General features: G+C 39.4%; 1 protein-coding gene across 3 annotated transcripts in view; it reads left to right on the forward strand.

Moving 5' to 3' along the window:
* The window catches only part of ZNF182 (zinc finger protein 182), a 49,506-nt gene extending 43,384 nt beyond the window's left edge, over positions 1 to 6,122 (forward strand). For all 3 annotated transcript variants that reach the window (XM_013007357.2, XM_045288319.1, XM_045288318.1), the window contains one exon: positions 3,184 to 6,122. In XM_013007357.2, coding sequence (XP_012862811.1) covers positions 3,184 to 4,814 — 1,631 coding nt within the window. In that variant the 3' untranslated portion in view covers positions 4,815 to 6,122. The remainder of the gene's footprint in view (positions 1 to 3,183) is intronic.
* The last annotated feature ends 8,410 nt before the right edge of the window (positions 6,123 to 14,532 follow it).

A 14,532-nucleotide genomic window follows, 5' to 3' on the forward strand; every position in this document is an offset into this window, starting at 1 on the left:
CCTGGATTCCCTGTTTCGAGTTCCTATCTGTACTAGTGTACATTCAATGGTCTAGCCAGATTTGTAAGGTAGAATTGGGTTCATGATGGTGGGGAAGAAGCATTTAGGAACTAGAGGAAAATTGTATGTTTCATCATTGCTACACTGCACCCTGACTGACTTGTCTCCTCCCCGCTACCCTTCCATAAGGGACTGTCCATATGCCTACAGATGGGATTTGGGTCCCCACTCTCCACTGCCCCTCATTCACAATGATATGATTTTTTGTTCTTTGATGCCTGATACCTCATCCCTTCGACACCTCGTGATCACACAGGCCTGTGTGCTTCTTCCATGTGGGCTTTGTTGCTTCCGAGCTAGATGGCCATTTGTTTATCTTCAAGCCTTTAAGACCCCAGATGCTACATCTTTTGATAGCCGGTCACCATCAGCTATCTTCACTACATTTGCTTATACACCCATTTGTCTACAGCGATCATATCTGGGAGGTGAGCACACAATGATATGATTTTTTTGTTCTTTTATGCCTGATAACTGATCCCTTTGGCACCTCGTGATCCCACAGGCTGGTGTGCTTCTTCCATGTGGGCTTTGTTGCTTCTGAGCTAGGGAGCTGCTTGTTTACCTTCAACTCTTTAAGTCCCTAGATGATATAGCTTTTTATAGCTAGGCTCCATCAGCTTTCTTCACCACATTTGCTTATTCACCTGCTTTGTTTTCAGCAAACTTGTCGGGAAGGTGAGCATCATGGAATGCTAGCTTAATAGAACAAAGTATTCTTGAATTGAGGGAGTACTTGAGTGGAGGCCCAATGTCCATCTGCTACGTTAATACTAAACTTATAAATATATGCACATAGATATATTTTCCCACCTCATATATAAATATATTTACATATGTACATGTCTTTATTTAGACCTCTATAAATGTCCTTTGCCTCCTAGCTCTTTCCTCTATTTCCTTTTACTTTCCTCTTGTCCCACTATCATGCTCAGCCTTCATTTGGGTTACAGTAATTCTTGGTTACATTACCCTTGATAATGCCCTACCAGGCCTCCTACACCCTCCTCACCACCGATTTGGATCACTTGTTGTTCCCTTGTCCCAGGGTTTGTTAACACTACTTCCTTTTCCCCCACCTCCCCGTCTCCCATGTCACCCCGGAACTGTTGGTCCCATTGTTTTCTCCTCCAGCTTGTTCATCCAGCCTATCTTATTTATACAGACCCGCAGAGATAATAACATGCACAACAACAAGACAGAGCAAAGCCAAGCAACAAAAGAAAACAAAACAACAACAACAAAAAGCCGATGACAAAAAAAGAAAAGAAAACAAAAAACACAATACAACAACAACCAAAAATGAAAAGCTTGTAGTTAGTTCAAAGACTGTTTCTTGGCCTTTAGGGGTGTTTTCTGGTTGAGTCTGATGGGGTGCCAAGCCTATTTGTGGTATTCCCTGACGACTTCGTTGCTCTTTTCCCCTTGCTGTTCTGTTCATGCCCTTAGTGTTTTGCCTCGGTGTGGTGGGATCAGATCGGGCGCAATTCCCACTGTGTCTCCCCAATGTTGTCCCCTGAAGGACTATTTGTCAGTGAGGGATGTCATGTCTCATAGTGAGACCGCCCATATGGTCTTCTCTGTGGATTGGCTGTTCTGAGCCGGAATATTGTCATCAAGGCTTGATGGGTCAGGATGTGCTCCACTCTCTCTTCCTCCCCCTTCATTTGCTCCCATGTGCTCTGATCAGACATGTCCCTTTCCCTGAGCTTCAGCTTCAGTGCTGTCCTCTGAAATAAATTCTTATGTGGGGAGGGGCAGGTGTCCACATGGTTGGGATTGGGGCCGGCCCCTCAGACCTCTCCACTGGTTTTCTACTCCAGGGGCAGAGAATTTTAGTTTTAAGATTTTTTTCCCTTAAGGCTAATTATTATGAAATTTTCTTTTGGCAACAGGGACTCAAGTTGTTTTAAGTTGTTTTAAGATTTGAGCCATGCAAGGAGGGAGGGGGGGAAATGAGGAGCTGATGCCAAGGGCTTAAGTGGATAGCAAATGTTTTGAGAATGATGAGGGCAACGAATGTACAAATGTGTTTTACATAATTGATGTATGTATGGATTGTGATAAGAGTTGTATGAGCCCCCAATAAAATGATTTTAAAAAAAAGAAAAGGCGAAAAGTCAAACAAACTAACAAAAAGATTTGAGCCATGCACAGAAGGGTCACTAGGAAGGTACAAGCCAGCCAGGGTGGAGTATAACACTGATGAAACACACAACATTCGTCTAGTTCTTTAATGCTTCCTCCCCTCCACTATCATGACCCCAGTTCTATCTTACAAACAGGGGGCTAGACAAGAGCATGTACACTGGTACAGAGACACAAAATCCAGGACAGATAAACCCCTCAGGACCAATATTGAGAGTAGTGATACCATGACGGGAACAGGAAGGTAGGGGGAGAAAGGGGAAACCGATCACAATGATCAACGTACAACCCCTCCCCCTCAGGGGCCCAGTCAACAGAAATGTGGGTGAAGGGAGACAGCAGATGGTGTAAAATATGAAGATTAAAATAATCTATAAATTACCAAGGGTTCACAAGGGTGGGAGCATCGGGGAGAGAGGGGTAAAAAGAGGAATTGATACCAAGGGCTCAAGTGGAAAGAAAATGTTTTGGAAATGATGATGGCGACATATGTACAAATGTGCTTGATACAATTGTGTAATAAGAGTTGTAAGAGCCCCCAATAAAGTGATTTATTAATAAAAAATGAAAAAGATTTCAGCCATGAATTACATTAGTGCACTTATATATAAATGTAAAAAATGTAACTCATGGGTGGTTCATAGTTCTGTGATGAATGAAAGTAAATTAAGACCAAAAACCTGAGACTTTAAGTCCCCAGAGTTAATGGAAATCATATGTAAAAGTAGAGGTAAGAAAGATTGAGGTGACAGAGTAAGGTTGTTATTGGTAACAATAATAATACTAGAAGTTAGGAGGTTAGTAAAAGAACAGTGTTTGATGAGCAAGATTCTTTCTTCAGGAATCCTGATAAAAACAAGATGATAGCACCAATTTTCTTGTAGCACAATGTTTCTAAACCAAGCAAAACATTTCTAAAAAAAGTTTATTCTATAATGTCAAAGTGTAAACATGGTTTATTGTACTTCTTTTTAGAAAAAGTCTGTCAAATTGATGAACAGCTTGAATGCCAGCACCAGTGTAGCCAAGACAAGTATTTGTTGATACAAGATGGAGTTCCTGACCAGAAAAGAGTTATCACCAAGAGTAACCAAGAATGTAATGAATTTAAAAGCACACTTCATCTAAGTACAGATCTTGTTGCTTCATTACAAAGGCCCCATAAACATGACTCATTTGGATATAATTTGGCAGATAATTTAGACTTATTTAGTCATTCTTCAGGAATAAGATATGATAATGGATGTGCAAAAGTATTCCTCTGTGCTGAATATGAAAAAACAAATCCTGGGGTGAAACCCTATGGATATAAAGAATGCGGGAAAGCCCTCAAGTGCAAAAAAGGTCTTAGTCTCCATCAGAGAATTAAAAATGGAGAGAAACCCTTTGAATGTACTGCATGTAGGAAAACCTTCAGCAAGAAGTCACACCTCATTGTACATTGGAGAACTCATACAGGAGAAAAACCCTTTGGATGTACTGAATGCGGGAAAGCCTTTAGTCAAAAATCTCAGCTCATTATACACCTGAGAACGCATACAGGAGAGAGACCCTTTGAATGCCCTGAATGTGGAAAAGCCTTCAGAGAGAAGTCAACTGTTATCATACATTATAGGACTCATACAGGAGAGAAACCTTATGAATGTAATGAATGTGGAAAAGCCTTCACTCAGAAGTCAAATCTCATTGTCCATCAGAAAACACATACAGGAGAGAAAACCTATGAATGTACTAAATGTGGGGAATCTTTCATTCAGAAGCTTGATCTAATTATACATCATAGTACTCATACAGGAAAGAAACCCCATGAATGTAATGACTGTAAAAAAACTTTCAGTGATAAGTCAACCCTCATTATACATCAGAGAACGCATACAGGAGAGAAACCTCATAAATGTGTTGAATGTGGGAAATCCTTCAATGAGAAGTCAACCCTTATTGTGCATCAGAGAACTCATACAGGAGAGAAACCCTATGAATGTGATGTGTGTGGAAAAACCTTCACCCAAAAATCAAACCTTGGTGTACACCAGAGAACTCACTCAGGAGAGAAACCCTTTGAATGTAATGAATGTGAGAAAGCATTCTCTCAGAAGTCCTATCTCATGCTACATCAGAGAGGTCATACAGGAGAGAAACCTTATGAGTGCAATGAATGTGAAAAAGCATTCTCCCAAAAATCATATCTCATTATACATCAAAGAACTCATACAGAAGAAAAACCCTACAAGTGTAATGAATGTGGTAAAGCCTTCAGAGAAAAGTCAAAGCTCATTATACATCAAAGAATTCATACAGGAGAGAAGCCCTATGAATGTCCTGTATGCTGGAAAGCTTTCAGCCAGAAGTCACAGCTCATAATACATCAGAGAACACATACAGGAGAAAAACCCTATGCATGCACTGAGTGCGGCAAAGCCTTCAGAGAGAAATCAACATTCACTGTGCACCAGAGAACTCATACTGGAGAGAAACCCTATAAGTGTACAGAATGTGGAAAGGCCTTTACCCAAAAATCAAACCTTATTGTACATCAGAGAACCCATGCAGGAAAGAAACCCCATGGGAAAGGCCACAACTGGAAATCAAAGCCTATCACACATTAGAGACTAAATCAACAGTGTCTATTATGTACACTGATGCCAAGTTTGTCAGTTAACATTTTAAAAGTATGTTTTGAGTTCTAATATAAATATGAAGTAATAAAGTCAGTCTTTCATAAGTCTTTACCCAAACACTATGGGGGTAGGGTGAGGGGAGAAGCAAAAGTACTAACTAAATCTGACAACCTTAATAGATAGATGAAAGTCTAATAAAAGAGCTGACAGAGGCCAAGGAAGTACTAGTGCAGGAGATTTCAGAGAAATAATGCCCCAGGCTGCATATTAAGACAGACTGCAGTAATAAGGACTCCAGTCTGAACTTCAGGATACATCCTGTGGTCTAAAACCATATTTTGTTTTCAACGACAGTAACAGAGTTCATGAACAGGCAGGAAGTAGGATGTTTCCTGAACCCATTTGGTGTCTGAGAAGAAATAGGCAGGGGTTTTGACAAGAAATCACTCAGACAAGCCATATTTGCAGAAAGTAGTTTGTACTAGCAACAAATCAGTTGACTGAGTAGAGACTGACAGATAAGCAAGTACTTTTCCTTGTGAAAAAAATGTAGAATTATTAGCTTAGGACAAGTAAAGTCTGAAAAAACTCACAAATGCAAAAAGAAAACAAAACTTCTGGTTGTAAGAACACTTGGATCTGCCTAAAGCCTGACCCCAGTTTCATCCCCAACATGAGCCTCTAGCAAATAGCAATTTCAGGAAAAATTAGTTTTATTTAAAGATGAAACACTAAAAAGTAATAAAAATGGAAATACATATGGTTTTTGAGCTAGCATTTCTTCTTCTAGGGATGTATATATCCACATATATACAAACTGATGAACACACAGAGGTAGGTATTCATTGATGCACTGTGTGTTAAAAAAAAAAAAAAAGAGTGGAACCTGTCCAAACATCTGTTTACTGAAGTCATGATATATCCACATACTGAAGCCCTACATATTCATACATAACAAATCAAAGAGAACTTGAATACCCTTTACATATTGGTATGGGTAGATCCCAAGATATATTATCAGGTCAGAAAATCAAGATTCAGGATAATGAGTATACTGTGCTACCATTTGTATATGAAAAGGAGGAAAAATAGTAAGTACTTGATTGTATATGCATATACTATCTTTTAAAAGATAGCCAAGAATCTGGTAACCTTGATTACCTTTGAAAAGAAGGGGACGTGGGTGGCTGGGGGAATAAGATTGGGAGGAAGGCAACTGTATATTCTTTGATAACTTGAAAATTGTACTATGTGAATGTACTATCTTTTCAAAAATAAATAAAAGTTTGAAAAGCATATACCATTAATGTTATAATGAAATTAGATTCTAGACATAGGATTTTAAAAGACTTAATATTTGGATTTTAAAAAAAAGTAGAATGATCATACAGACAGAACAACAGATATCCAATGAATTCCCAAGACACATAGGTATTACTTTCCTGAGGGTGCTAAATAAAGCTGGGACCACATGTAAACCTAAAGTAGTTTAGACTGGAACACACTTCTAATTTTGTAGGAATAGTGTCAAATATGAAAATATCTGTGCTAAAGTTCACAATGTTTTCTGATACTTTGTACAGAAATGTAAAGCAGGAAACTACATAAAGTCACATGACTGATGTGACAATATATTCCAAGGTGAGAGACAGATTGAGAACATTAGTATGAATGGACACTGCTGAAAGACCAAGTTGAGTCAGCATATATGCTCCAGAATGAGTGCTCCTGCTGTGTGAATACTATACTGTGGCTTCATGTGTCTATGCTTTTTCACTGAAGCTATATGTGGTGAAACTTGGCAGCCCACCCTGTGCAAAACCTTGTGATGATGGTCGCTGTTTTGTTTTGGGGTACCATCAAGTCATTTCCAAATCATAGTGACCTTATGTATAACAGATTGAAACATTGCCCAGTCTTGCCCTATCACACTTGTTTTTATGTTTGAGCCCATTGTTGCATCCACTGAGAGTCTGAAACTGCATTAGTCAGTGTTTAGATCTAACAAAGTGGGTGAGCTAGACCTGAGGTCCTGTCTGTGCCTTCCAGGATTTTTTTTCTCCTGAATTATCCTGCAAGAAAACTAATCATTGCCTTTTTACATAGGCTATGTCATACAGACATGTTATGTTCAGCCCCTTCCCAGAGAGAAGGATGCTTGGAGAAGATAAGGGAGTAACTGAGTCCTTCTGTAGTTTGCTAGAATACCGAAAAGCATGGGAAATTAAGCCATTGTACCTTTCTGTTGAGAGGAAATCTAATTGGGATTTCAGATCCATCAAAGGTCATCCTATAATGGGGTTGGGTGGGAGGTTAGGTCTTTCTATTTCAGATGGATCTTGGACTCCTACTTTCTGGGAGACAGATGATACCCTAATGAACAGAATGTAGGTGAAGAAAGGTGAGTGAGGCACAGATGTAGAGAAGGGTTGGAAATGAACAGCAAGATGTGAACAAATGCACTGGAATTAGAGGGGAGGAGTAATGAAAGGCCAAACATGAATGAATGGAGTAATGAGGGGCAGAGTAGGAATGAATAGGGGAAGAGTTGAGGTAAAGGGGAAATCAGATGGAATGTATTACTGGAGAAGAAACTGCGTAAGTGTAAGTAATGAGGAGAATAGAATTGAGTAAGGGTATTGAAGAGCAGAGTGAATGTTGGAAATGGGGACAGGGAGTAAATTGGAGGCACCAATAGTGAATGGGGACAGAGCGGGAATGAATTGGGTGAGTTAAGAGCAGTATAGGTAAATTAGTAAAGGGAGAATTGTGATTAATTCAGACTGACTGCTATAATTGGGAAATGATGGGAGGTCTGTGGGGTGAGTGGGTGAAGATCTGCATTGTCAGGGATAATAGAGTCTGGAAGTTTCTGTGATGCAATGGGTAGTTGGGCACTGACTGGAACAAGTGGGAGGTGGTTACTGGGTCTTTTGTCCAAAAAGCAGCTTTACTGAGGACCTTATAGTAATCATAGGTAAATGGGATGGAGACATCCTGGTTTTGGGACACTGCTCAGCAAGGCAGATCTTTCTTCTCATTATTTGCAAGGGAAGGTAAAAGGGTATTGCTACTAGTGTTCCAGTTAGTATACATGCACAGATTTATTACAAACAAAACATGTTTAAATACATCTATATGATTAGTAGAAACTGAAGAAAAGTTCTTAGTAATACACTCATTAGGGTGTCTTTAAAAATAGGAAATAAAGGAAAGAACTAGGAGGCAAATGACATTTATAGAGGTATAAATACAAGCATGTACATACGTAAATATATATATAATGATAGGGACATAGATTTATGTACATGTATGTTAAATATTAAGGTAGCAGATGGACATTGGGCCTCTACTCAAATACTCCCTTAATGCAAGAACACTTTGTTCTAATAACCTGGCATTCTGTGATGCTCACCTTCCTGACATGATTGCTGAAGACAAAATGGGTGCATAAGCAAATGTGGTGAAGAAAGCTGATGGTGCCCAGCTATCAAAAGACACAGTGTCTGGGGTCTTAAAGGCTTGAAGTTTAACAAGCAGCCATCTAGCTGAGAAGTAACAAAGCCCACATGGAAGAAGCACACCATCCTGTGTGACTATGAGGTGTCCACAGGAATAGGTATCAGGCATCAGAAGACCCCAAACAAGTATATCAATGTGAGCGAGGTGGGAAGGAGTGGAGACCCAAAACCCATCTGTGTACAATTGGACATCCTTTCACAGAAGGGTCACAAGGAAGGGATGACCCAGCCAGGGTGCAATATAGCCCAATGAAACAGCATTCCTCTAGTTCTTTAATGCTCCCTCCCCCCAAGTTCTGCCTTACAAATCCTGCTAGACCAGAGCATGTACACTGGTACAAATGGACACATGGAATCCAGAAGAGATAAACCCCTCAGGACCAATAATGGAAGTAGGGATACCATGAGTGTGTGGGAAGAAAGGAGGAACCAATCACAATGATTGATGTATAACATGCCCCTCCCCCCAGGGTGATGAACAACAAAAATATGGGTGAAGGGAGACAGCGGATAAGATATGAAAATAATAATTTATCAAGGGTTCATGAGGGTGGGAGGGTGAAGGAGGAAGGGAAAAGTGAGCTGATACCAAGGGCTCAAGTAGAAAGAAAATGTTTTGAAAAGGGTGATGGTGACATATGTACTGACAATGGGTTTATGGATTGTTATAAGAGCTGTAAGAGCCCCAATAAATGATCAAAAAATAAAAGTTCAACCAAAACTGGCTTTCAAGCGGATCTGAGGGGCCAGTTAAATTTAAGGCCAAGAGATCAGCTTGGAAGATTATGGTAACTGAGGAGATTCAAAAAAGGTTAATCTTAATAGATTTTCATCAAATGACATAGGATGATCGTGGAGCCTTATTAAGAAGAAATTTTAAGGAAAAAGAAAACTACATTGGTGGGGAAAAGAACAGGAAAATTGTGCCAGCAATGCCCCCGCCCCCATCATGACAGCACACCTGCTTGTTCTTTGAGAGTAGCGAGGGCTATCTCACAAGAATTTTTGCTGGGAAAGCTTACCCCATTCACCCTAAAGTCTTAATAGTATGTCTCTGTCCCCCAAACTCAACGTTTTAAAATAACATGATTTGAGTCCCTGGCGGATGCTTTTTTGAGGTGATGTAAATCAAAGAGTGCAGAATTCTTCAGGGATGTGTTAGAGACCCGCACATACCACTTTCAGAACTGTATATACCTAGATGGAGGCTATGTCAAGAAACAATGCTTCATATTTTGAAAAAATTAAGTTTTCTATGATTTTGTGTGTGTGTGTGTATAAATTTATCCTCCTATATCCACTCAAGAATTTGTGGGCAGTGAGAATTGTTAATTTAACTATTTGCATTGTTTTAATTATTACATGAATCATGTTTCCCAGAAAACTTCAGTGCATTAAAAATAAGAGTATAATTGGGGAAATCTAGATAAATTGATTTGTATTACATGAATACTTAAAGATGAATTAAAACATCAGATTTAACTTATAAAGGTGGGAAATATTTCTAACTACAAGATGTTCAATTTGGGTCAAGAGTTCAGGAGAATACTTTTGCCATCTACAAAATGGAGAAATAGTGTACCAATATATTGTTAATTTCTGTTTGTACTTATTTTATTATTTATGGTAGTAGAGCTGGAATCCACAAGGAAGAATTTTAGAAAGTTTATGTCTTTAGAATTTTAAAATAGCTATACTCTTTTATATGCAGTTTAAAGAAAATTTTTGTGTTTATCTTTTAATTTTCTTTGTGTGATGGGTTGACAGTTGGGGCTCCACTCAGATCCCCTTTATGGGAAGTAGACCACCACCACAACCAGCCCTATCTTGCTGATCTTGGTAATGTTGGTATTGTCTGCTGAAGGCTCACAGCCATATTTTCTCCAGATAATTGCTCCTTATCACTAGGAGTCACATAGCCAAAAATGCCAGGGTAAGTATGCCATCCCCTTCACACACTTTCACTTTGCGGGGTGAGGGGAGAGAGTAACCTATGGCCAATTATTGCCCAATAGTGGGTACAAAAGGTTCACTCCTCTGCCTCCAATTGTATAAAATGCGTGGCATCCTTCATGCTTGTGATCATTAAGGTGTGTCAACTTGTCTGGGTCATAAGTCTCAGGGGTCTGGCAGTTATGATGTCATCATGTCCATGATGAGATCTGTTATGAGAAGGCAGTCAATTAAAAGGGACTTTCCTCAGGGTGGAATTGCCTACTTCCACTATATGTGGGCACTCTAGCAAAGCTTGCTTCATCCTTGCTGGATTGGGATCTTGCGTCTGGCTCATTATCTGCTCTTCTGACTTCAGTCAGCAGCCTTCCATTTTGCTTGCTTCCCTGGGAGTTGTTAACCTCCATAAACTGTGAGTCAGCAGCCTGCCATTTGGCCTGATGACCTTGGAAAACCTTCAGCCTGACATCTGATCCATATAAACTTGGAACTTGTCAATCTCTACAATTGCCTAAGCTATTTCCTTGAGATGTGTGTGTGTGTAAACTTTACTAGTTTTGCATCTGTAGAGAACTTGGCCTAAGACAGTGTTCCAGAAAGAGGAAGCAAGCAACTCATGTATATTTCATCTCTTCAAGGATCTGTATGTGGGTGTATTATGCACGTGTGTAAGAATGAAATTATGTATTTCAATAAAATAGGATACAGGTTTATTGGTTTCTAGAAAGCCTGACTCCATCTCTGTTCACTGCCACTAGCTTTATTTAAGGCCATGTTTCCCTTGAGTCATCAGACAAGTGTCTACCTCCAGGTCTTTGAATTTGCTGTTCCTTCTGCCTGAAATGCTTTTCCTTCGGTATCTGCATGACTCATTTCATCACACCTTCAAGTGTTTACTCAAAGAAGTCCTCCCACCATTTAGAGTGACATCCATTCATATTTGTGTTCTTTATCCCATATTTTCCCATAGTAAATACTACCTTCTATCATATCATAATATATATTATTATATTATCTTCAAAACTCACACTGCCATTTAGTCAATGCTGACTCATAGCATGCCCCTGTGGGTTTCGGATACTGTAATTTTACAGGAGTAGAAAGCCTAGTCTTTCTCCCACCAAGCTATTGGTGGTTTTGAACTGCTCACCATTCAAATTGCAGCCCAATGCATAACCATTACACTACCAGGGCTCTTTTTTAAAAAAAAATCATTTTCTTAGGGGCTCATACAACTCTTATCCCAATCCATACACACATCAATTGTGTAAAGCGCATTTATACATTCATTGCCTTCATCATTCTCAAAACATTTCCTCTCCACTTAAGCCCCCGGCATTAGGTCCTCATTTTTCCCCTCCCTCCCAGCTCCCCCCACCCTCATGAGCCCTTGATAATTTATAAATTATTATTTTGCCATATCTTGCCCTCTCCAACGTCTCCCTTCACCCACTTTTCGGTTGTCCGTCCCCCAGGGAGGAGGTCACATGTAGATCCTTGTAATCGCTTCCCTCTTTTCAACCCACCCTCCCTCTACCCTCCCAGTATTGCCACTCACACCACTGGTCCTGTAGGGCTCATCCACCCTGGATTCCCTGTATTTTCAGTTCCTATCTGTACCAGTGTACATCCTCTGGTCTAGCCAGACTTACCAGGGCTCCTTTATATTATATATTAATATATTTTATGGTTGGTGGCTGGAATCTACCAGCCACTCAGTGGAGGAAGATGCAACAGTCTAATAAAGATCACAGCCTAGAAACCTTATGGGTCAATTATTCTGACCTATAGGGTTGTTTGAATTGGAATAAAATAGACCACAATGGTTTTTAATATACTATAAAGTGTTTATATTTTACCCGCTTCCTACTCACAGAACATAAACATGAGAGTGGTGTGTGTGTGTATGTGTTTGGCTCATTTTTTTCATGGCTCTATCCCCAGCACCTAGAATACTGTGGTACCAGTAGTCAAAATAACTTTTGAATGAAGAAAAAATGATGAGAGAATCCAGTTAACTTGGAAATTACCCCATTTTCATGCCACTAAATATGTTGGAGGCACATGAAAAAATCCTCATGACCACTAACTATCTGAAGGATGCAAATCAAAACTATGATAAGATAGCACCTTATATGCACAATGATAGCCCACGGATAAGACCATCCAGTTCCTGCCATATAATAATATACATTCACTCAAATTTAACAGACATTCCAACAAAAGTGATTAGTGAGCCTTACCGGAAACTGAAGACAAGAGGTGATGAGGTGGAGGGCATGTCTGTCCTGGAGAAGGTGACTACACTTCAATCAGTGGGTAAACCGAGGGGACAGCATGCCATTAGGAAAAACATTCACCATTAAGTAGGAGCATAAGATGGTACCATGTCCCTAATTAGGCACTTTTGACCTGGTTTGTATTCAGCCCTTGGTGACCCAGACCATGTTCTATAGATAACCAGGACTTTAGACTTTGTCCTTTTGAGGTGCACAATGTCCTTCATAGACCAAAGCTGAAGGATCTAATTTGGTATTCCCACGAAGTGAACTGGACTTGACCTTAAACATAATGGTAGTGGATTAAAGGAATTGAAATACTCCCATGGGCCTAAGGCTGAAATGCCCTACTGTGAGGAGATGCAGAGGACTACTGTCACAAGGCTATGGATGTGAAAGCCATTGGGCTTCGGTTCAAAATTTTTGCCTTGAGGGTACACAATAAGTGGCAACTCAAGACCACCACATATGTACCATTTTCATACTCTTTGCGTTTTTATTACATGTAGAACTCAGTTCTGCTTTTGTGAATGGGCATTATTGAATGCTTTGCCCTATTTCCAACCCTGCTTGTTAGTGTAAATCATGTCCAGTCACCTAAATTGTTAATCTTTACAAATCGATAATCCATGTATTTTGGTCTGAAAAACTCCTACACATGTATACTTTCTTTTTTCTTGATAGTGCTTTAAATTCTATACCATTGGCTAAATTAATGATAATTATCAACAGAACTATATACCCCAAGTGTATAATTTATAATGTCCTTCACCAAAATAATAATGATGTCTTTATAGTGAGCCAGGGATATATGTAAATCATAGATATCTGAATGGATTTTGAGCTTCCACTTAATCATAGCTATAATCTAAAGACAATTAGTTATTATGATATTGCCCAGCTTAATACCTACCCCCATGAAGTTATCACTGAAGATATGGGTGCCATAGCAAAGTATAAAGAAAGCAGATGGTGCCCAGCTTTAAGAAAGAAAAGCACCTGGGGACTTAAAGGCTTGTTGCAAAGCAAGTACTGGTAAACATCTCAGTGAGGTAAGTCCACATAGATGAAGCACATCAGACTGTGTGATGCAAGAATTATAAATAATAAATTCCAAACTTAGAGGGAGAAATTATATTAGAGCTTAAATTCTGAACACTCAATTTGTAGTAGGCTGTGACAGATGACAGTGAAAACCCAAAACCCATTTACAGGGACCTCTATACAGATTAAGCCTATGGTGAATCCCCCTAACTGTAGACCAAAGATAGGAAAGGTTTCGTTATCTGACAGGGCATATTGTAGGGTAGATGACTTCAGTTGTAATTAGGTCAACATTTCATTGATCTCCCTCTTGATCCAATGTATAATTGCTCTATTTTTTAATATTTTTGGCTTTAATTTCTATTGAAGTTTTTCTATTTCATTCTGTCACCATTGGTGAGCCATTTGTATTTTGCCTTGATTTTGTATGTTTTTCTGAAGATGAAATCCAAATTAGGTAAAACTGGAAAAACAACAACTGGCTTAATAGCATCAAAGAAACATGACAAGGGAAGCTAGCAGGAAATGGGGAGCTAACAATGGGTACCAGGAATTGATTGTGGTGATGGCTACACAATGCTTAAGAATGTTATGGAACTATTGAAATGTATGATATGTGGATTGTGTGTGCAACTGTTAAAAATAAACGATCTAATTTCTGTGGGAGGCCAGCTAAGAAGACGCACTTCCCACAATCAAACAGAACTCCAAGGGTGGCCACTCCAACCCCTGCTGCGAGTTTCAGTGAAACGCTATGGTTACCAGAGCAAAGTAGATTGTATTAGGGACACTGAACTCACCTGTTAAATAAACATATACAGTGAACCCTCGTTTATCGCGGTTAATCGGTTCTAGACACTACCGTGATAAATGAAATTCCGCGAAGTAGGATTCCTTATTTGTAAATCA

Source organism: Echinops telfairi, unplaced genomic scaffold, assembly GCF_000313985.2.
Source record: "Echinops telfairi isolate 266 unplaced genomic scaffold, ASM31398v2 ScPeMD7_19;HRSCAF=73, whole genome shotgun sequence".
Taxonomy (NCBI): Eukaryota; Metazoa; Chordata; class Mammalia; order Afrosoricida; family Tenrecidae; genus Echinops; species Echinops telfairi.